General features: G+C 41.3%; 1 protein-coding gene and 2 long non-coding RNA genes across 5 annotated transcripts in view; 1 reads left to right on the forward strand and 2 right to left on the reverse strand.

Moving 5' to 3' along the window:
• dpysl2b (dihydropyrimidinase like 2b) overlaps positions 1-24265 on the reverse strand; it is a 35080-nt gene that overhangs the window by 6120 nt on the left and 4695 nt on the right. For all 3 annotated transcript variants that reach the window (XM_085164963.1, XM_085164962.1, XM_085164964.1), the window contains 11 exons: positions 12015-12103; positions 11040-11224; positions 8845-9009; positions 8405-8466; positions 7141-7221; positions 6715-6783; positions 5657-5777; positions 5231-5387; positions 4975-5116; positions 3180-3350; positions 97-276 (listed from right to left, as the gene is read on the reverse strand). In XM_085164963.1, the coding sequence (XP_085021089.1) occupies positions 97-276; positions 3180-3350; positions 4975-5116; positions 5231-5387; positions 5657-5777; positions 6715-6783; positions 7141-7221; positions 8405-8466; positions 8845-9009; positions 11040-11224; positions 12015-12103 (1422 nt within the window). The remainder of the gene's footprint in view (positions 1-96; positions 277-3179; positions 3351-4974; positions 5117-5230; positions 5388-5656; positions 5778-6714; positions 6784-7140; positions 7222-8404; positions 8467-8844; positions 9010-11039; positions 11225-12014; positions 12104-24265) is intronic.
• LOC146514596 (uncharacterized) lies at positions 8073-8398 on the reverse strand. The gene is made up of 2 exons (XR_014874890.1): positions 8164-8398; positions 8073-8121 (listed from the first exon to the last, which is right to left on the reverse strand). It is a non-coding gene; the product is annotated as an uncharacterized LOC146514596 (long non-coding RNA).
• On the forward strand, positions 11091-20933 carry LOC146514597 (uncharacterized). Its single transcript, XR_014874889.1, has 4 exons — positions 11091-11208; positions 12039-12122; positions 15123-18538; positions 20151-20933. It is a non-coding gene; the product is annotated as an uncharacterized LOC146514597 (long non-coding RNA).

Here is a 24265-nt window from a genome sequence, read left to right on the forward strand (position 1 = left end):
TGGGAAGCAACTTTAATGTCAAAATGACTTCCAGTATGTTACCATCTGATTAAACGGTTAAACACAGACCCTAGCAGACAAAGAGGAGTGTTGTACCCTGCTGCGAGCTTTTATCCTCTTGTAGACGTAGTCAGGGAAAGGTTTACGGACCACGTAACGTCCTGAGCCCTCTGTGACGTGGAGGTTCCCGTCCTCCAAAACAATCTTGCCCTGGCTGATCACGACCAGAGGCCCGCCGCGTACCTCTGTGCCTTCAAAGATGTTGTACTCCACAGTCTGCGGGGAGAAGGAAAGCAGTAGTGTCAAAAGTAACATACAATATAAAACATCACTACTTTATTATAGCATATAATTCCAAACATAAGGACTGAAGGATCTGAGTGTATTTACATATTTGAACATTTTCCCGCATTGTTAACTGTATTGTACTGTACGTACGACATTTTAAAGATAAGCCTTTTTGTTGGTGCTTTTAGATTTGAAACAGGTTTTAAGTTCTTGTCTGACACCCGACAGCTGTGTTCCTGTGATGTTTTATGGCAGCTGCTTGTTCCTCCTAACGCCATGCCGACACTTTAAATCATAACAGAAATACCTTCAAAGCGGAGATGCAGTCATTCAACTTCCCCCCGCTTATTTTCCGCTATCATAAGGCTGACCTAACCTCCTGTTGCACATTCTGCATGCCATTTTAGTTCACAGACTTATGAAGCTTGCACTGAATGTTTATTTGAAAAGCTGCCAGGGTTATATTGAAGGACTCACTGTGTAAAATTTCTATAATTTCATAGGAGCTTAACTGATTTAACTCACATATAAGTGTTTCCTCGGGCCTACTAATGCAGAGTACAGAGGCATTAGTCTTCAGGCTGAGAGAAGAAGAAGGTGTTGTTTTAGTGCTTGTGTGTGGACATGGAGGGTGTGGAGGTTACTGTGTGACCAGTTTGAAAGCCCTACGACTCCTCTCCCAAAAAACTTATTGAGCTAAAGCTGAGGTCATGGCAATCTGACAGAGCCTAAAATGAGATCACTGGTATATTGGGTTATCCTATGACACCCACACACATGCATGCATACACACTCCAAATGAGCAATTTCTCCCCTGAACACTGGTCCGTTATTTTCTGACCAAGCGGAACAAAAAGAAACCGAAGAACATGACGGGATTAAGAAGACAGATTCCATGAGCGTGTACAGCTCACTCTGTCTTCCATGCATACACACACGGATACAGATGCACAGTGACCGGCCTGCTAACAATCAGAAATGATGTGTTCCAGCTCTCTGGCAGATTTTAATGATGACATCACTCCCTCGACACTGTGTGAGGCCCACACCCTCTTCAGCAGTCAGGCTGCCATAAAACAAGAGTCCTTTATCACAACAAAAGAGTTATCACCCACTTATTTTGGATGTCATCAGTTACATGCATAACAATTAGTGTTATTAGCATTACAAGCAACAAGCAGTGTAGAAGAATGAATAGTGTGTTTAAGGGCCTCAGTGTGACTGAAAGGTCATTAAACATTGATGGGCAGTGATGGGGCAATACGGATTGATAGCACCCCCTGAGAGACTTCAAAGTTGAATCCCCCACATTAGCTTTCAAATGCATATATTAACTTTGGTGGGCAAGTGCATCATGTCCACAACAAAGCCACACCCCCACATCCCAAAGTCATTCACTGTGGCATTTCTGCACGGCAGCAGTAGCTCTTTCACAAACTCCTCCATGATAATTAAGCAGAGCAGTCACATCTAAGGTTCTCTGTGGTGCAGATTCCAAACAAAACATGTTATTGCATTTCTGAAATTTAATAGAACAGACCTGCCAATTAAAGAACACTGAACAGAAATCCACAGAAGAATCACAAAGACATAAAGACAGTAATTGTTCAGTGCCAGAAAGCCCCCCAAAATAGCGTTGCAACAGTTTCTACTTTGCGGTTGTAGAAAAAAAAATCTACTGGTTATCATAGTAAATATGTAAGCAAATGTTATATATGTGTTCCCCAACAGGTAATGCAGGAACTGGATTGGGAGTCAGGAATGGAGAGACACGCCTGGACCTAACTGCCAGACCTCCGGATGTCAGCCCCGCTATCCTCTGCAAGTGCAATTCATCAGCCACACCCATTAACAGCAGCTCTCCTCTATGATCCATGTGCTTAGCAAAATGCACATGGCCAGGAAAAGAACTGACCCCTGGGATCTGTTCATTTTAAGACTGTGAGCAGCCTGTAAGAACCTCTTGAGTGATTCAGTAGTCACACACAAGCTTTTGTGTAGGAAGTAGGAAGGTCCACATTTTAGAATGCAGGATATTTTGTTTTAGCAATTCAACAAGGGAAAATTAAAAGCTTAATCAAACAGTATTAATCACTTGATGAAATTACCTGAATTTTATCCTAATCTAAATAATCTATTATCTGTGGATCCTGAACTCTGACACCAGTTTGAGATGAATGAGACAATGAGATTTTAATTTATACATGTAGTTTTGAGGCTCTTGTGGTCATGGAAGTGGTCATTAAAGTTACTGCTCTCTCCTCATTCACAAGGAGTTACCAAAATGGCTAGTTTCAAGGCTAGCCTTTTACAAGTAGGAGTATATCTGCATTCCAATCCTGAGTCTTTGTCATAGCGCCACCTACAGGAAACCAGAAGTTCCAGGGGTTGTATTTTCACGATCTTATCTTCATATTTTGAAGCCTGTGGGTTGTTATTTAACACCGCTGCTTTAAATTGCATCAGTGGTTTAATATGATAATATATACTTTTGTTACTGGACTCCAGTTTTTGTTAAAAAGTCCTGTTCTTAAAATATAAACATGCCCAAACCAATCCACAGTCACAACACAATAGACTTACAGGAAGTTTGCTGTCCTATATTTTTATAAACTACTCTTAGCTGATTAACCAGAACCACTCAATATTTGCACAGTTACATTTTTCAGACCTTCAAGCTTTTTGGTTTTCATCTAACGCTGTTGCTATGGCGATGTATTGTTTGAAAGAAACAGGAAACTGTTCCTTAGCAGCTTGGAATGCCCGCAAACTTTTGGCACATGCAGCGTATATAATTAAAGTCAGTATATGGTAGGCTTTCATTAGTGAAGAAAAGAGACCTCTGTGTCAGTATTAATAGCTAGTTATGTAGAAATAATTGAGGACCATACCGACTGGTGGCTCTTGGCGGAGATGATCTTTGTGACGTCAGGGTCCCACAGCACCAGATCAGCGTCTGAGCCCACAGCAATGCGGCCCTTGCGGGGGTACAGGTTGAAGATCTTGGCAGCGTTTGTGCTGGTCACGGCCACAAACTGGTTTTCATCCATCTTACCTGTTACCTGGAATAAATCCGAGCTGAGAGTGAGAAAGCTACCAAAGCTCGTGACCTCTTTTGTGTTTTGTCCGTTTCACGTGTATTCACATATGGCCCTTTTTTGAATTAATCAAGATCAACCCTCCTAAATCCTCTTCTTGGACCAAGAACTTTAGCTTGTTTTGGTTCTGTTTTTTGTAGATCTGATAGAGGACAAAGCACTGTTTTTGGCCCTCAAAGTACATAGGAGTGGGTGGAATTTTTGGAGCTATGACCCTTGGAAGTTTATCCAAAGTGCACTTTTTAAATATTTTGTCACAGACATTAAACTTGTGTTTTCCTACTAATATTATGATATAGTTTGTAATTTTGGTGCTCAAATGTGGTTTGATAAAGCAGAAACACTGAAGAGAAACAAGGTTTGGCATTAGATTGTGACATTTTGAGTGGGTGTGAAATCGATTTGTTGTATTTATGCAAACTGAAATGGCTGGGGTGTGACTTTGACCTTATCACAGCTTAAAATTGCTGGGAAAAATAGCAATAATTTAAAAAAATTGGAAAATGTTGAGCCATTTATATGTATTTTGAGGACCTGCAACATGGAAAATAATCCTGGGAAAAGTTATTGTACCAAAAAACAAAAAATAAAAAACAAACTAATTGTTTTGACAGATTTTTAACACAGAAAGGACAGTATGACAGTAAGGGGGGAATTTTTTTTCATTTAGTACTGTTAGTTTTAATCTAATATGATACAAAATCTAGCATTTTTATTTGTAACAGAGTACATTTAAAGGATGGTATCAGATTACTTTTATAAAATCACCTCATTCCCCTTTAATTACATTTTTAGGGTTGGCACAACTCCTACAGCTCTGCGATGTATTCCCAATAAAGCCGTTCCCTTTTAGCTGGGTGTAAATTGGAGTAAAGCTTTACTTCACTCCATATGTCAATTTGGTTTTTAAGCAGTTGCATGCTTATTGTCAACAGCATGCCTAGAGACCTATAATACACCGGCAGTGAGTTTCTGTTTACAATGCACAGGTTAAACAGAGCGCAGTGTGGACTTGAAGTGAACCGAACACTTCTCAAATTAGTCCCAGTTCAGTTTGCCTAAAAGAGGTCTGACATCATTTAGAGTGTTAACATAAACGTGAAAAGAGCTGACTAACTGCTCTGAGCTGCTTTGAGGGAAGAGTGGAGCCAAGAGTGAAAACGCCTTTACTGTATTGTGAGACACAGTCCTGTGAAAGAATAAGTCCACTCTTACCGCTTCCATGGGAATTAAGGGGGTAAGTAGCAGCCAGGTGCTGTTAATCAAATGCACCTGATTAACTGAGCATCAGAAAGTGTGAGCACCTCTATAAAAGCAGAAGTTTTGGCAGTTTGCTGGTCTGGAGTTTTCAGGTGAGTGTTAACACAATGCCACCATCGTCATAAAGAAATTTCTGCAAACCTCAATGAACTGAAGCAAACTTGGCCTAAAGACTTCTATAATGATGTGAGAGACTGAAGTCATACAGAAAATGATTACCTCAAGTTATTGCTGCTAAAGGTGGTTCTACAAGCTACTGAATCATGGGGAGTTTTCACAGGACTGCACAGGGTCTTGTGAACCCCACCCAAAAGCAAAATCTACTCACCACACACTTGTCCCAGATGATAGACATCCTCTCCTCAGTGCCATTCACACCCTCAGGAATCAAGCTGAAGTCATCTTTGCCCACAGCACGCTGGGCAGTGTTAAAGGGACAATGTGCACTTCCTGTCACTTGAAGGTCTCCACTATGTAAAAAGTTTAGTACAAAAAAGACAGACAGGACTGTGTCATGCTCAGACAAAAAGCACTGCTGACATTTTCTTTTTAACTTTGCCCCTAATGTGCTTGTATCCAATTACCAGGAGAGCAGGGAGTTGAGATAGTCTGGTGTGGTCGGGTCAGGGCTCAGTGGAGGAGAGGTGACGTAAGCAGCCGCTTTGGCCCAATTCTTGCTCCAATAGTGTGAACCGTCTGTTCCCAGACTTGCAGTGATTGGCTCTCCATAGACAACAGTGCCTATAAAGACAAGTCCCATCATAGCATGAGATCCTATGTTCTTCACGTGCATGTCATGCGAACTCACGCAAAAGCTTCATTGCATCTATTTGTACTTATCTGTGTTTATTTTACCGTTTTCTGTGAAGTCTACTCTATAATTAATCTTAATCATAACATAAAATTGGGCTTAAATTTAATTTAGTAGTTTCATATTATTGTAAAAATCCACTAATACATTGTCTTTTTTCCTCTCTGACAATGGGCAGTATCTTTATCTTAGTTCTCACCCTTCTTCCTGGCCTGAGCGATGACATCAGAAGCGCTCTTGCTCATCACCTTGGTGACATACAGCGGGCAGTTGGTCTGGTTGGCTACAGTCACAGAGCGGTTAACGGCCTCCGCCTCCACCTGGAATACAGAAGAGTTCACTTTAATAGATGGAGGTGATGACCTTTCTTATTCCTCTCTTCTTCATTTCAGTCTTCGTCATTTTAGTGTGTGCACAGCAGTATGTCAAAGCCCTGGTGTTTTAGATATCACATGCATTTATAAAGGTAAATAATTTATATATAGTATATAAAATTAATAAATGAGGTGAATCAATTTAAGCTAAATATTAAGTAAATATCTTAAGCAGCGTTCAGCAGCGAGCTGTAGCTTCATATATAACTCATATTATCATTAACTCTTGGCAAGAACAAACTATTTCTTTAAAAACTGTTCTCCTTGCATAGCAACGCAGGTACAACAAGGTTAAACACTGAAGGGAAACATTTTCTGACAGAGAAAATGTTCCGAGGTGAAAAGCAACATGGAATTTAAAATTTGCTAGGTCAATTTATTGCAACATTTCAAGGTATTTTTCATTATTTTTATGTCTCTTTTTCCATGTATGACCATGGAAAATGGTCAAGATTTGATTAACCTGAGCAGGAGCAGCACTGCCATGGCAATTTAACTTGTGCTTTATCCCCCTAAGGCCCCTAAGAAATCACTGCCTTCATCAGATGATAATTAGAAAAATACAGAAAACCTTAAGAAGAAAAACTGAGGAACTGATTTTAAAATAACACTGATTTATGCAGGGAGGATGTACTCAATTAAAGTGGCTTTAGGGCGTGATTATCCACATTCATCATGGGAAAAGGAGAAAGTTACGAAGATTATAAAGAAGTGAAAAATCCAGAGCCTCAAGGTAAAACTTTCAACGATTCAGACACAGCAGCGCTGAAGCCCGTAAAGGTCACATCCCCTACTGCGAAAAAACCCCAACAACTTGGAGATGAACCGATACGCTTTCCTCAAAGTCAAAGCAACATTTCACAGAGTTGTAGCTGTGACTCACCTCCTCGGGGCGGCTCAGCACGTGTCCTTCAGGCCCAGTGATCCCCTGCTCCAGCATCCTGCGCTGCTCCTAAACACATGCACACGCACATGAGCACACACAAACCGCATTGGGAAATACGAGATGTTGAGTCATGTGCAGGTGGACGAATGTTTGTCATGACTGGCTTTGGCAGTGAAAACTAAGCAGCTCTGAGAATATCTATCCTCATCTGTTGGCTATTAAGAGCTTAGCACTGAACATTTCATCACAACTGAGAAGAAACTGATGTGTCACAGTCTTTGAGCTCAACGTCCAGCTTTCAAGCGGTATCTCATAACCCTCAAGGCTTAGGGCGTTAAGATTCCATTTAATGCAAAAATCCTGCAGAAAAATAATGTCTGTTCATCTCCAAATGGCATCTTGTTATGGTATGAAGAGTTATACCTCAGCTACGATGTCACCATTCTCAGCGTGAACCTGGGCGATGGCTCCCAGATCGCGGATCACACTGAAAACCTCATACACCTGCAGCAAAGACAAAGACAGTAAAATTTTGAACTCCAGCACAGACCTAAAGTCTAGTTGTATCAATTGTTTTAGATGAAGAGGAACTCGCAGCATGTTTTGTTTGTTTTTTTGATTTCCAGCAGTGATATATTGGAAAAATCTTTTCTTTTTAAGTCAGTGGGTCATTCAGACAATGTCTTTGTCTCAATGAATGTGACTAATTGGAAAAAGGGCTAACATTTGGTCTACCCTAGTATTTATTTGGTTTAAAAGATGGATTTAAAGTCTATAATTGAGTAATTTTAGCAAACATAAGCTCTTTTTTCCACTATCAGTTGTGGGTAACTGATTGTGTAGTAATCTTTATTAGCGAGTCTCCGACAGTCCGAAGTTTAGGAAAGCGAGCGGGCAGCGAGTTCACAGACAGAAGAAAAACTGTGGTGTTGAACGAGTCATCATCCCCCCAACCAGGACTGCTAAACATGCAACAATGAAAAGCCGTCAGAGTTTGACACGGAAGAGAAAATTATAAACTCTGGCTGCACCCAACTGCCAGCATTCCTCACACAGGTGCAAAGATCATCACAGATCTGTTTCAAAACTGCTTTCATGTGGGATTAATTCATTTTCAGTCAGAAAGAGAGTTTGTGGCTTTCATTATCCTGTCACTCTCCCAAGAGAAACACACAGGAAAATCAGCACAAGGGGAAGCCTAGCCAAGACAAACAGACTCACACAGTAAGTCACGCTGTAGAGTGAGCGCGTGAGCCAAAATCAAGAGTAGGATATGACTTTTATGATAGTATTAGATCAGATTTACTGTAGCCTTTCAATCTCTTTCTCTTCCTCTTTAGGTTAATACTTGGTAAATGGTAAAATGGTAAATGGCCTGCATTTGTATAGCACTTTACTCAGTCCCTAAGGACCCCAAAGTGCTTTACACTACATTCAGTCATTCACCCATTCACACACACATTCACACACTGGCAATGGCAAGCTACATTGTAGCCACAGCTGCCCTGGGGCACACTGACTTAATGCCTGTTTGTTGCCCTGGCGATCGGACAACAGTATATCTAATATCACCGCTGTAAGTATAAACAGCCATTAAGCTAAAAAAGTTTGTACAGAAGGGCTGTAGCATAATTAAATTTAGTGTAGCACAATACAGAATATGCTGAAAAATTCAGTGACAACCTACCTGAGCATCAGTAAGCTGGAAAATATCCTTATAAGCCAGGTAGACCAGGAAAGAGTTGACACCTGAAAGGTTTAAAGCAGAAAAAAATACTAATCATTAACCAACTTAAATACGAAGTTCCTTGGTAGATGATGAACCCTAAGTTTGGATCATTTGAATGCAAGCAAACTATTGTGTAAAATAAGACCCTTTATTGTGGGATTTTGCATCTGTCTTGCTAAAAAGTGAGTAGAACATCTCTTTCTGATGCTTTCATTCTAAAAAGTTGCATTAAATGCATCACGTGCAGGCTGCTGCACTCAGGTTACAGGACTGATACTGACTGATGTTAAACTTTTTGCATCGAACAGATCTAAATATTAATTTTTCCAATCACTTTCCCAACGTGCAAATCTTTAATTCAAGATAATCAAACATGACTGTGGGTACGTGAGACGTACCGTGATCCTTCACAAGCGTCTCCATCTCTTCCTGGATTCCCTTGTGCCACTCGGTAATGTCGATATGCAGAGAGTAATCGCAGCAGGACTTGCTGTCGGCCCATTCACGCCACTGCTCGAAGGCTGACATAAGGCTGGTGCCAGGCTCAGGTAGCACATGGTCAACTAGACGCGCGCGCACACACACACACACACACACACACACACACACACACACACACACGGTTAAACAGCTACACAAATACAGGAACTCTGCTGTCTTGTATTTTATCTATTTTTTATGTTATGTTGTATCTAGGCCTAATGGACAATGATGTATTTCACGCCTGGCTGTATGAACATGTGCAACAAACTGATATTTAAAAATGATCATACATACCCACCAGAGTCAGACCTGAAACTGTATGAAACGTGTCTGATTAGAAACCTTTCAGGGCTCCAGGGCTAAACAGTGAATGCAGAAACTGCAGTTCCTGAAGTGGCCACTTTAGGCTGGCCCCAAAACACATTCTTAATAGAGTTCAATGCTAAAATGCCCAACTTTACATTTGCTATTTTTCCTCTTTGATACATATGTTTGTAGGCTGAATGTCTTTGTAAGGTCCTGTGTTCCTCCTCTCATCCCCAAATGGTCACAGCAGATGGCTGACCCTCCTTGAGCCTAGTCCTGCCGCAGGTTTCCTCCTGTTATAAGGGAGTTTTTCCTTCCCACTGTCGCCAAGTGTTTACTGATGGGGGTTGTTTGATTGTTGGGATTTTCTCTGTATTATTATAGTCTTTACCATATAATATAAGGCCCCTTGAGGAAACTGTTTTTCTGATTTGGCACGATATAAATAAAAGTGAATTAATAGAATTTTTTTTAACTCGCGTTTAAATTTAACAACGCTCACAAGGTCAACATATAGTCTATGTTTGAGTTTTGGTGAGTGAAATTCTAATACTATTATATTTACCATTTAGCAGGTATCTATTGTGTGAAAGCCCTGCTAACTAATATCATCACAAATCCCTCCAAAACGTTGTCCCTACTGGCTCCAAGAAACCCAACAACCTAACATGACTATTACCAGTGAGTGAGTGGTGTCAAGGTGGCTAAAATGTACCTTTTATATGTAGTCTGTAGTTAAGATTGGATACAGATGCCTTTAATTAAGCCTAAACTACATTGAATAGAGCATTTCATTATAGAAATCATCTCTATTTGGCAAGTGTCACCAGGCTGCAGGATGTTACACACCCCTAAGAGGAGCTGCAGCAATCGGCTTTTAGCTTGGGGTAAAAAAGGCATGCAGTGTGAGTATGTTTTGCTGCCAGGAGGATGATGGTGTTCCTGTTGAGTCAGCAGAGGGAGGGCCAGTGTGACATTTACAGTTCAAGTTTTCATTTAGCTTTGTTTTCTTTGCTCATTACGTCAACTCGTTATATTTGTATGTAAATTTAAAAATAACATTATCATTAAACCAATGTAAGAACCAAGATTTGCTGTTACATTATATTTACGATATTTTGTTAGAAAAAAAAATCACTGATAAAACACAGGGTAAGAGTTTGGGTTTTTAAAAAAAATATGGGTACAACTTGAAACTGACTCCAATGCCCTGTTTAAAAACGATGTCTAGGACAAACCAAGCCATAACAAAACTATAGATAGATGGTAACTCAAAGGAAGTAGAAAGAAATTCCTGCGGACAAGTTTTCAACTAATGCTTAAACTCTTAACTTGAGCTTAACGACTTTGAAGTGCAAGGGAAACGAGCCCAAGGAGAAGAAAATCTAGGCTTTGCATGCACCATTAAGAAATTCAGAATACTACTACTACAACAACAACAGGCCAAAATTACATAAACAGGGTGTATAAAATAATAGCAAACAAACTACAGAGTCTGTCTGTCTCTTTGGAAACTTCCTGACACAGTATGTTCAGCAATCAGCACCTCATGGCTCAGAGTGCTCAGACCAGATGGATGGTTCATATTTTGGCTTGCTCATGAGCAGGCCTGGCACGCTTCCTGTTCTCATTAAGACATGTTCAATTAGGGCCAATCAGTAAATGAAGAATCACTGCGGGGAAAACCCACCACGGACATCGCACTCAGCTTCCTTTCACTCACACAAAGCTTTCAGACACCAACTTTAACCCATTTCTGAATCTTCTGTTGCAGACAGCAGGGGCTTTGTGCTCAGCAACTCACTGATCATGGTGGTGCCTCCGGCCAGCGCCGCCTTGGTGCCCTGGTAGAAGTCATCAGCGGCGGTCATGCCCCGATCGGGCATCTGGAAACGAGTGTGCACATCGATGCCACCGGGCATCAGCATCCGACCATGGGCATCGATGGTTTTCACCCCACCGGGCACAATGAGGTTTTCCCCGATTTGTCTGAGTTAAAGAGAAAAGCAACATTTAAACTGCTGACTACACCATCCTTAGTCATTTTAGAAAGTAGAATTACAAATGCATTAGTCATTTTAATTTCATTAATTACATTTACTATTTTTTAGTAATTAGTGGTTTCATATACTTATGGGTTAGGGTAGTCGTTTTTGAGTATGTATCAATGCTCATCATTTTCTTTGTGGCAGTTTCCATTATGCTCTGCAAAAAAGTAATTAACTTCTTACTCACAACTTTTCCTGTTTTGTATAGCAAACGCAGTCAAAACTAAAAACTGACTGCATTGTCAGCTTTCTCCAGGGCCGTCTGATAAAAGCCAGACTTGAGAAAAATATCTGTCCTGCATTGCTAGAGCTCATCATCATAAATAAATCATCCTACTCAGTCACTTTTGGCCCTAAAACAGCTCAGTTTCATGTCGATTAACCTAATGAATTTACAGAAAAGTTGTAATGACAAGCTAAAAAAGTGATCAGAATTGTAGTATGGCAGTGCTGGTTTCATTTATTGGTAACTTTGACATTAAACACTGAAGATTTTATATGGCAATAATGACAAGTTTACTTTTCACTCTGCAAGAAGAATGTATTATTTGTGGTGCTATTTGGAGGTAATTGTATATTATAGTGAGATTATGGTGAGATGAGTAGTAAACTCTACTTGCTGCAGAGGAGGCCCTTAGTTAGTTTGTAGTGATTCAGCAGAGAGCTTCAAACATGAACGTGGTAAAAGTTGTGTTTTTAATAAACTGCCGGCAGCTTAAAGGAAAACTCACTTGATGACTCCATCCTCCATATAGATGTCGGCACAGAAGGACTGGTCATCATTCACAATCTTGGCCCCTTTGATCAGGAGACGGTCGCTCTGGAAAACAATAAAGAAGGTGAGTTGCTGCACATTTTTGTTTAAAAAAGAGCTTGAGTTAATCTGTGGGAATAACAACCCTGTAAAAGACATGGATTTATAGCCGCCTATAAAAATACGCTTACAAGGGTGAGTATCCGATTTGGCTCAACTGGATGCTGGATTAAGGGCATTTGATGAAAGACGTTTTGGGAAATGTCACTTCAAGGAGTGGATTGGCAACAATCACAGCAAAACATAAATACTGGCTCTGCTTGGCCTTTTTAGGCTGCCGTCTGATAAGGAACACATGGCTGTGCAATGTCTCTCAGCTGACACTGGCTTTCCTATTCTGCAAACACACACGCATACAGATATCTGTAAACACACTGTACACACTCTTAATACTCTAACACACTGATCCGGTGGGGGTTGCCGATTGGAGGGGCAGGGGGTAAAAGAGTATTAAGAGCTGGGATGTTTGGACCAGCACCACGTTTTTTTTGTGTGTGGATGTTTTCACTGTGACACTGTTTATGTCAGACTGGCGGTGGAAAGACATTGTGGAAAGAAGATGAATAAGGACAAAGAAAAGGCGTTAATCTAAGGAGGTTGCTTTAAAATGGGATTAGTGAACATCTGCAGTACACAAAGCATTATCTCTGAATTAAGAACAACAACAAACTTCTAGATCCTTGTGCTGAGAGCAAAGAGAGGGCCCAGTGCATTTTCATCACCGCTCCTCTCACTGGTGGATCACTTGATCTTTGCTTTAAAAGCAAAATTAGGGAAATCATTCACTGCTCGGACAATAAAGACAGCAGCCCGCCTCCAGACACACCCATCTGCCCCCTTCATGTGGTCGAATTATCGCACAAACAGACGTGAGAGAGAACCAATCAGGCCACGGAGCGTGTAATCAATCATCCATGCCTGCTGCTGTGCCACTTGTCTCCATGCTGGAGAGAGGACGGGGAGGAGGGGGGAGTCTACCACCTCCACAGTCCCTCCTTCGAGCCACCCCGGGGAGGCCCTGGCCCTCTCTCCAAGAAAGGGAGTGGCAGCTATGTCACAAGGGCTCCAGCGTTCCCCCTTCTAACAAAGGCTGCTCTGTTTAAGGCGCTGCCACTGGCTGCTGCCAGGCCAGCAGCTTCAGCCCAGAGGACAACTGCTGTGCTGCAGGCAGCACAAACCATAAGCCAGCTCTGTAAAATATTACCTAATACTTTTTCAGGTTGTTTATATAACACAGCCACATATGTAGAAATAACGCAAACTTATTTAGCTCACTTAAAAAAAATAATTTGACTGAATATCTTTTAGCTTACTATGTAAACAGACTAAGTTGGTCTATTTGGTGGTTTTAATGACCAACATTCAATATTTACTACAGGAAAGTCCTAAAAATATAAACAGATTAATCACTAATGATTAAATAAATGATGGATGTTGCAAAGAAACGCTCCATAAATATGCACTTCTTTTGCATAACTTTAGTGCTGTTGCAGGGGGAAAATTTTGACTGGGACCAACAATGCCATTCATAACCAGACCCCAGTGTGAGGGACCTCAGCTGGTTTTTACTAGCAGAGGTAAATGCAGCCTCAAGATGGCTGCCCAATAATTTCAGTTTCATAGTCTTCAGCTTTGACGGCCACTGACTCAAGTGATGTCCATCAGATTTGCAGTTCCCTCAGGAGCCACAAAAGCTTTAAACCCTTTTCCATGTACAGTAGTACCCCTGAAAAGGAAAAAACAAAGTCCTCACACAATGATCTCAGATATACATACCTATCCAAATTTCCTTATGACTGCTTTTGAAGCAATTTTTTCCTCACGTGTACTAACATTTCACATATTAGCAATACCCCGCATTCTTCTGGATGAAATATAGAATGGAGTAAATTACACAGTAAAACAACTTCAGCTGACTGCAGCAGCTTCTGGAAAATGCTTTGCAGTTGTCATGTGAAAGGTGTGGCCACACTCTGACAGCAGGATGGAACTAATGCAGATAGATCATGTGGTAATCTTCGATCTGTGTGGAACAGAGTGCTCTGGTTGAGCGACTGGCTTCGCTCCAGCCCGCTGCTGGCCCGTTTTCCTCCCAACAACTGCTTTGAAATATGCCGTTACATCATGCGCCCCATCATGACTGTCATTATCACATTACTCACTGAACTTTGCCAAGACACTGCAGCCCTTCTCACAAAATTGCACCTATTGCGCTGTTTAATATAGAGCTGTATTTGCAGAACAATTAGGGTCCCTGAATCCAGAACCGTGCTTTAATATAATTCAATTGTTTTAAAGCTCGCAGGGGTCGTGTGACAGAGCGTGTGATTGTACTGGATCTGTGCCAAGCATGACAGTGACCTTTCCTTCGTGGGAACTTTTTCAGAGCTCACAAACAGGATGTGGATAAAGCTCAATGGGCCCACTGTTACTAAACTACTGTGTTTACATTCCAGGCTACAACCTACAACCTTACTGAGATTGCATACAAGGCAAAAACAGTTCAATGAGCATTAAAAAACCCCCGATCTGTAACGTAATTAGGACACTTATAAAAACAATCACTGAATATTTTGTTTAACACAGTAACTTTCCTCAACCTCCTTCACCTCTGTTTCCTCAAACAAAACATCCTGGACTAGTGTAATACTTTCGGCATAGTGGGCGGAGCATGAAGACAGAGCATAAATAAGTCCCACCCACACCAAAGGGGCAAACAGTTCATGGCTCCTTTTCTATCTGCTGATAGATGCCAAAAAACTGCAGTGCAGTGGGACGCAGTATCAACAGAGCCAAAAACTGAGCCCTCCAGAAAACAGGAGTGGACACGTGACTCAAACTGTGGGATAATGAAGCTCAGAAGCCTGCTGTGTTGTCTGTCTTTTGTTAATGATAAGTGTCAGTTTTAGACAAATTTATTTCCTTAGATATTATGAGATTGTCTGCAACTTTAATTACTGTGAAGTGTGGATAATTTAGAAATATATGTCTAATGTTTTGTTTATGTTTATTTGTTTTGCCTTAGCTATAAGAGCTTGTGACTGGAAGAGGCAACGTCCAGAGCTGAAACAACAACTCCAGTTCCTCTCTGTGCCTCCTGAGGCTCGAGTTAATCCCCACAGACTTCTATATTAGAGAACTGAAGTGCACATTTACAGCTGGGTACAAAATATAGTTTTGTCCTCTATGGATTCCTTCCTCCTTCATAACAACTCTGAGTGGCAGGAGTTTCTTTGTAAATCATCTATCTGGGTGTGTGTTTGCATTTGGTGCCTTTTCGAGCATTTTTAATGTAATACCTGAATAATATAAATATAAAATTAACCCTCACTATTATGCACTGACAATACCAGAAGTTCTTGGGGGGGGTTGTACTTATCTTCTTGAGTGAAAGTCTAGTTAGGGCTAATTAGCCAATGTACCCTCAATGTACTTTGCCACGAGCTCTGGGTAGTGACTGAGCGAAAGAATGAGATCGCACACACAAATAACCTCCCTTAGAGATACAGTGAGCAGTTTGGTCATTCACAAAAGACAAAGAGTAGCGCAGCCACTCCTCCACACTAATATGAACCAGCTGAAGGGGAGGAGGTTGCTGGGGGAGAGGGAGGTCTGGGTTTCTCTAATTAGACTGCTGCCCCCACAACCTGGACTTAGATAAGTGGTAGAAGCTGGATGGATTCTATCTGAAAGCCATTAGAAAAGACTTCCAGTTCTATAGAAGTATATGAGAGAAAAAAAAAGGTCTTTTGGGGTCATATTAAATCTGTTATGTAAATATTGGTCATATCATGCATCAACACTGATATGGTATAAAGCGGCACGCTTGTTGACAATCATAAATTATTAACCAGTAAGGTTGCAATAGATGACATCGCAGCAGCTACTTTCATCTTTTACACTTTTGATGACTCCAATCTTTGATCCATAAGGTAACTTCCAGTTCCAAAAAAACCCAACATGGTGATGGATAAAACACTGATGTTGAAGCTTAACAGTGTCGAAAACCAACAATTGATGACAATGTCCATTATCTTTTAATATCCATGCTGTTAACACATTGCTGGCATTAGATTTTAAATAGCTCTAACATAGAAATATCTCATATTTTTATCCATCTGCAGGCATTTTGTTAGCACTTTAACCCCGAGGTGTATATTGGGGATCAGTTTTTCCATCCAGTAGGGATCACTTTAGAATATCTCATACACTCTGTTTCTAAATATCATTAAAGTATATCAGCTGAATTCACGTTGGATTAAATAAAACTGAATTTTACATGGAAAGAGATCAAGAAACAAGACCCAGCAAGGCTGGTAAACTCTGCGTATCATGGTTAGCCATCAGCAAAATAACACAAAAAAGTATAAAACAGACAGGTTAGTAAAAATCTGTCTTGTTCTCTGTCACACTATCAGCACAGCAGGAAAGCCTGTGTCTAAAAATCAATTTTTTCAGAAATGTTGTTTCTGTCGTTATGTTTAGCTGCTAAATGTATGCTTTACTCACCAGATGATCACTAGATGGGCCTTTTTCTCATTTAGTTAGAGGGGTAGAGGACTCTGCAGTGCTTTGGGGCAAGTGAGAAGTGGGAGAAGTGTAGATTTACATAATATTTATTGGTTTTTAAATGTCTTAATGGTCTTGGGCCTTCTTATCTCTCAGATCTGCTTTTACCATATGAACCCTCGCGGACCTTGAGGTCCTCTGGTACTGGCCTTTTGATTGTCCCTAAAGTCAGGACACATACTCACGGAGAGGCAGCTTTTCAGTGGTATGGTCCTCGTCTGTGGAACAGCCTGCCAGAGGAGCTCAGGGCCGCAGAGAACGTACATGTTTTTAAGAACAGGCTCAAGACCCACCTTTTTAATTTGGCTTTTACTTAACATTTATTTATTTTACGCTTATTTATTCTATCCTGTTATTCTATTGTTAATTTAGGTTTTACCTAATATTTATTGATTTTATTCTTATTCATTTTTTAATCTTCTTACTCTATTTATATTTATATTTATACTGTATCCCGTTCTTATTTATTTTATCTTTTTACCCAGTATATATCCTATTGTGTCATATCTCCAGTGTTTCCTCGGAGGGCGCTCTCTGCACCGGGGCTGTGATCGACCGTGGCTGCTGGGGCTCTGGGGGTCCTCTCAGCCTGGCTGGGGGGCTTCTTTGCCTCCCTCCTGCTGTGTGCCCAGCCTGGAGGCTGCGGTCTGTGACCGGCTTCCGGTGCAGACGGCTCCCCATGATAGTGTTTCCTCACTTGGCTCATGCGTACCCAGTCCAATTTTACTTTTTAAGTGTGCGCGTGTGTGTGTGTGTGTGTGGTGGGGGGGGGGGCTGCTTTTAACCATGTAAAGCACTTTGTGCTACATTTTTTTTTTTTGTATGAAAAGTGCTTTATAAATAAAGATTGATTGATTGATAATACTTCTCATGAGGTTATGAGAGATCCTTATAATTTTTACAGGTATTATTAATAACGTAAAACATTGTGCTTAAGAAAAAGAAAGACTGGGTATAATGGAAAGCAGAGGTAATGGTTTTGTTAAATCACCAACATCAATCAAATGCTGCGATTATTGAAATCTTGAGTCAAAGGAGCTTGCAAAGAAAAGCGTCTGGACTTCTTTAAGTTACTTGAAGACGTTTCACCTCTCATCCGAGAAGCTTCTGGACAGAGAGGACAGATGGTTTGAAAGAGGAGTGAAAGCCATCTATGTCCACTGTGAGCGACCATCTTTGAACAGAGGCGGTGGTTTACGACACCAACTCTCTGCCATCTATAATCCAGTTTTGAGATCCCTTCCCAGACGCCTTAACGCCCACTCACATCCTGGGCCATCTGACCTCAGGAATTCGCATGATAAGGTGGGGCCAGGTCTCACAATGAACTCACCCGAAACTCTGGCTGATGGGGACCCACACCCAGTTTCACACCTTGGCTCAGGCGATTAGAGGATCATCAGGGGGTCCTTTTGTCCCTCTGTGGGGGGATACTCCCACTAGGTTTATATCTGGGACTCTCCACCATTTGACCTTAGAACTGAAGAAGCTTCTCGGATGAGAGGTGAAACGTCTTCAAGTAACTTAAAGAAGTCCAGACACTTTTCTTTGCAAGCTCCTTTGACTACAATGACCTGGATGACTGAGAACCTTCACAGACATTGAAATCTTGACATTAATAAACCACAGCCACAGCACCATACGGAGGAAAACTAAGACCCTCCACAGGAAGAGAAGAGAAGCCTGGGTACTCAAACTACTGACTTTCATAAAATCAGGGTAAAATCAGCTTGGGTGCAGTGAAAACGTCTGCCAGTGTTAGACGTAACCCAGCAACATTGTATGTTGTTGTCCAAATGGAAACAGTTAAGTCAGGTGGAGAAGGCTGCCAGGTCAGACATGCAGCATTATGATTTACAGTGGGGCAAAAAAGTATTTAGTCAGCCACCGATTGTGCAAGTTCCCCCACTTAAAATGATGACAGAGGTCAGTAATTTGCACCAGAGGTACACTTCAACTGTGAGAGACAGAATGTGAAAAAAAAAAATCCATGAATTCACATGGTAGGATTTGTAAAGAATTTATTCGTAAATCAGGGTGGAAAATAAGTATTTGGTCACCTCAAACAAGGAAAATCCCTGGCTCTCACAGACCTGTAACGTCTTCTGTAAGAAGCTTTTCTGTCCCCCACTCGTTACCTGTATGAATGGCACCTGTTTGACCTCATCATCTGTATAAAAGACACCTGTCCACAGCCTCAACCAGTCAGACTCCAAACTCCGCCATGGCCAAGACCAAAGAGCTTTCGAAGGACACCAGGAAAAGAATTGTAGACCTGCACCAGACTGGGAAGAGTGAATCTACAATAGGCAAGCAGCTTGGTGTGAAAAAATCAACTGTGGGAGCAATCATCAGAAAATGGAAGACATACAAGACCACTGATAATCTCCCTCGATCTGGGGCTCCACGCAAGATCTCATCCCGTGGGGTCAAAATGATCATGAGAACGGTGAGCAAAGATCCCAGAACCACACGGGGGGACCTGGTGAATGACCTGCAGAGAGCTGGGACCAAAGTAACAAAGGTCACCATCAGTAACACACTACAACGGCAGGGAATCAAATCCCGCAGTGCCAGACGTGTTCCGCTGCTGAAGCCAGTGCATGTCCAGGCCCGTCTGAAGTTTGCCAGAGAGCACATGGATGATACAGCAGAGGATTGGGAGAATGTCATGTGGTCAGATGAAACCAAAGTAGAACTTTTTGGTATAAACTCAACTCGTCGTGTTTGGAGGAAGAAGAATACTGAGTTGCATCCCAAGAACACCATACCTACTGTGAAGCATGGGGGTGGAAACATCATGCTATGGGGCTGTTTTTCTGCCAAGGGGACAGGACGACTGATCCGTGTTAAGGACAGAATGAATGGGGCCAAGTATCGTGAGATTTTGAGCCAAAACCTCCTTCCATCAGTGAGAACTTTGAAGATGAAACGAGGCTGGGTCTTCCAACATGACAATGATCCAAAACACACCGCCCGGGCAACAAAGGAGTGGCTCCGTAAGAAGCATTTGAAAGTCCTGGAGTGGCCTAGCCAGTCTCCAGACCTCAACCCCATAGAAAATCTGTGGCGGGAGTTGAAAGTCCGTGTTGCTCGGCGACAGCCCCAAAACATCACTGCTCTTGAGAAGATCTGCATGGAGGAATGGGCCAAAATACCAGCTACTGTGTGTGCAAACCTGGTAAAGACCTATAGTAAACGTTTGACCTCTGTTATTGCCAACAAAGGTTATGTTACAAAGTATTGAGTTGTATTTTTGTTATTGACCAAATACTTATTTTCCACCCTGATTTACGAATAAATTCTTTACAAATCCTACCATGTGAATTCATGGATTTTTTTTTTTCACATTCTGTCTCTCACAGTTGAAGTGTACCTCTGGTGCAAATTACTGACCTCTGTCATCATTTTAAGTGGGGGAACTTGCACAATCGGTGGCTGACTAAATACTTTTTTGCCCCACTGTATATTTGTCCTGGATTAGTTAAAAAAAACAGCCCACTACTAAAATCATCTCCATACATGTTCAGGCAACCACTGGGAAAACACTCTGCTCCTTCAAAATAAAGTGCAAAACAGGAAATAAAGTAATTCCCAGAAATAGTCATCTGCACATTAATGACATGAAAAAATAGATACAAAATTTTAAAAATTTCAAAAAGTAGTCATTTCTGTTTTATTTATAAAACACACTTGATGCATTGGATGAATGTGATTCTTCCTTTGATGCTAGAAATTCCACTTTTACTTTATTTTCACGATGACTGGTCATCGTCTTTTTAATTGTTTTAGCCTCTTAATCCATTAAAAACACTCTCCGTTGCTATTAAAACTTGCTCATTTAGTATGAAAAGTCCCTTAAATTGCTCTGTTATCCTCCCACTTTCTCAGGAAATGAAAATATGACAATCTCTATTTCTCTGAAAATTTGACTTAAAAACCTTTTTCCACTAACTCATAACTTAAACCCCTACCACTGAAATAGTAACTAAACTAGCCTAAATTCCCAATTGAAATGCAAAACTAAATGTAAACTTTCTCTTTGACTACAAAATTGTTTAATTAATCTCAAACTTCAAGAAGAACACACTCATTGACCTTTTTCCTGTGACATAGCGCAGCCGGAGGAGCTGCGATACTGTTGCTCAACAGCATTCCCCTCTGCTCAGAAGCTGAATAACAGCAGAGTTGATACACGCTGTACAGTCTGCCTGACTTCTGGCTTTATGGATGGGGGAATTCAGGATGATCCTGAGAGGCGGGGGGGGAAGAAAAGAAAAAAAACAAGGCTGAGTCAGTGGGTGGCTGATTAGGAGCGTAGTGTGTTGTGTGAAGAGAAGGCACTCCGGGCTGCGTTGCAGGGTGAGATAGCTGCGTGAACTCACTCCAGCCACGTTTGAAGTAACTACACATGCACTGCACTGTCACCAGAGACACTGCTCTACTAAAGGTATGCTACAGTAGCACGCTACTTAATAATCCTTCATTTGCTGAGGATTGTAGCCACTGAGACTTTAATCCAGGACAGTCTTATAATAGCCTCGCTCTATTTTTACCTCATTCACTGGAGCTGCATTTAAACAGCCTTCTTGTTCTTGATTTACTTTTATCTGTATTTATAGCCTTCACTGAAATAACTCACCCTCATTCTAGAGCTGAAAGAGCCAATCAATCAATAAATGCATCAAAGGAAATGTAACTGATTGAACCATTTTTTCTGCTTACTAGTCAGTTATGTTTTCATCAAGCAAAAATGAGAAAATATTTTTCCACTTGCAGCATCTCAAGTGCAAACATTACCCCGGTTATCTTTTCAGGGATTCTTTTTGAATCTGTTCATTTGTTTTCTGATGGATCGACTCTGGGTTTAATCTTTCGAATGCCAGCATGAAGAGTGATAAGCATCTATTAAAGGTTCTGCTCAAGCACCAGTTTAAAGGCCAAATATAGTCTGTCCACAGTGACACAAAACAGAGAACAGACTGCAAAATCAGCACATTTGAACTTCATAAATTGATCACATTCCTAATAAATGACACAGCTTGTTGACGGACTAAATTTTTAACTGTTTCGCCACCAAAACTGTCAACTGTGACAATACCAGTTGTAGAAAGTGATAGCACGTCTTTAAATTTGAGGTGGTTCGGGCATCTTAAAGACTCCTGGGTGCCTCCTAGGTGAGGTTTTGTGGGCATGTCCAACTGGTAAGAGATCCCAGCTCAGGGCAGACCCAGGACATACTGGAGATATTATCTCTCTCAGGTGACTTGGCAATCCTTTAGTAAAGCTAGAGCCGGTGCTTGGGAGAGGTGGTCTGAGCATCTCTGCTTAAACCCATCAGAAATTGAAGGAGTGGATGATATGCTGTAGACTCCAAAATTCATATTTAATGGCTAATAACATTTAAAAAAAAAAATAAACAGTGTCAGCCCTGCTTGACTAGTTGTTCAGTTTCAATGATCTTGTTGTATGAATCTGGTTCTGAAGTCACACAGAAGCACCAAGTCCAGGTGGTGAACTTGCAGAGGTTCATTCATATTTGATGAGAGCCGCCCTAAGTCTGTCCCTGTCTGTGCAGCTGACCCATGTCCATCTGGCTAAACTGTTCTATGGAGCCCAGTGCTCCACCCAGTTCAATGAAAATATTCAAATTCAGTAAAATATGTAATTCATACTGATTTGAGTGGCACATTTGCATCTACTTCAGCATTTGCTGTTTAGTTTTAATTCAATGTAACCTTCATTTCCTCTTGAGTGTCTTTTTGGTTTAATAAGGTCATCCATGCCTCACAATAATCCCTTTTCAGGTCCACGGGAACCAACCAGAATGCTACTTTCCAGCATCTACAGTTTACAGTTCCAGTAAACTTCCTCACATTCTCCTCTGATCACTCTGCTAGATCTTCAAGAGATCCCCTCTGTCTCTGACTCATTTCTTATGTCTTTCATGCTCTGTTTAAGAATAGATAGTCTATCCAGTTAGGTCTGACTACAACACCCACTAATCCTCTGATCTTTCCACCATCCGTCTGCTGTGTCTCAAGCCGTTAAGAGAGAGAACTGAGGAAAATTATTCACGTGAGAGGTTGCCAGTTATCACCAAGCGATGCATGATATTAACACAGAGGAGAATTTTTCATATTATTGCTAGAAATATATATGAAACCTGAGCTTAAGCATCAATCTTTCCATGATGTGGATCTGCTTCAGTGTACATACATAGACACGTGTGTCTCTTTTAAAGAACTATTATTTCAGTTTATCCACTTAAATCTGAAGTTGATGAGAGCTACATGAACAGTCAACCACTTAGACACTCCAATTACAGTTTGCTTTGGCTACCATGACACAAAAGGCTAACAGCTCTGCATAATGTGGGTCAGGCGGTGGCTCTGAAATAACTCTGGCAGAGAAAGCTCCAATCAATCAATTAGCTGATCAAAAGAAAACTTTATTGAATAAAACAATTCTTATAATCTACTAATCAGCACATATCTCAGAGCCAACCTGTGACCATAATCATGCTTGTGCTATGATTTCCTCAGACTGAAGAGGTTTTCCTAGCTTGGTGACACCTTTGGGGAGCGTGGGCCTGCTAGATAACAGGATAATGATGCTTCATATCCTGCTGCTTGAATGATTTGTTTAGTAAGTCCACAATTAGAAGGCGCAGATCCATCTGTATGGCTTTCAAACAGGCTCTTCTGGGTCACTCTTCACCATTGTATCATCTCATTGACATCAGGATGAAAAGGCAGTGACCTCCTCCCTGATCAGCTCTGCCTATATGCATCTTCCCTTCATTACACAGCTGAAAGACAGGCATGGAAGGAAATAGGACCCACTGCCCCCTCCCTTCCCTGGCTCCCCTCCCTTCCCCTCCCTATTCTCCACTTTCCATTGAAGCACCACATCCCTGCAGCTTCGCTATGAATTCGGGGAAATAATCTGCTCCACAATGACACACTGAATGTGTCTTAAAGCCTTTTGTGCCTTCTAAACGGCTATATATATATCTCTATATATATATATAGATATATATAGAGAGAGAGAGAGAGATAGATATATATATATATCAAGGATAGCTTTAAAAAAGGAAAAGAAGCTAAGGTTAAAAGAAACAGCCGGGTACTGAGCCGTGCAGCGGATGCAGGGAAGCATTTGCTCCACCAGTTGGTGTGCAGTGATACCCGGCCACCAGACACAGTCTAACAAAGACCACCGGCGTGAAATCTCAACTGTCATGCATGGCACGGAGGAAGAAATGCAGGGGTGGCGTGAATGTGCACAAACAATGAATATTCTAATGTAAAGCGAGAGCTCGGGTTTATCCGGACATAAGCACTTGTCGCAAAGATGCTGCAAAAAAAAAAAAAAAAAAAAAAAAAAAACACGAAAATTTCACCCTCACCACACTATCGCTGGCCTCACTGATTTCTCGACCCTCGTGTGCTTTCGATCTCACAGCGAAACAGAAAACCATCTACAAAACGCTTTTATTTTATTTTGGAATTTCTTTTAGGAGATCAACTCTTGCGCCATTGCCCTGGATCGTCGAGGAGCGCAGAGGCGCAGGGACCATGCCGCCCCGGTGACATC

Source organism: Neolamprologus multifasciatus, chromosome 7 (assembly GCF_963576455.1).
Source record: "Neolamprologus multifasciatus chromosome 7, fNeoMul1.2, whole genome shotgun sequence".
Taxonomy (NCBI): domain Eukaryota; kingdom Metazoa; phylum Chordata; class Actinopteri; order Cichliformes; family Cichlidae; genus Neolamprologus; species Neolamprologus multifasciatus.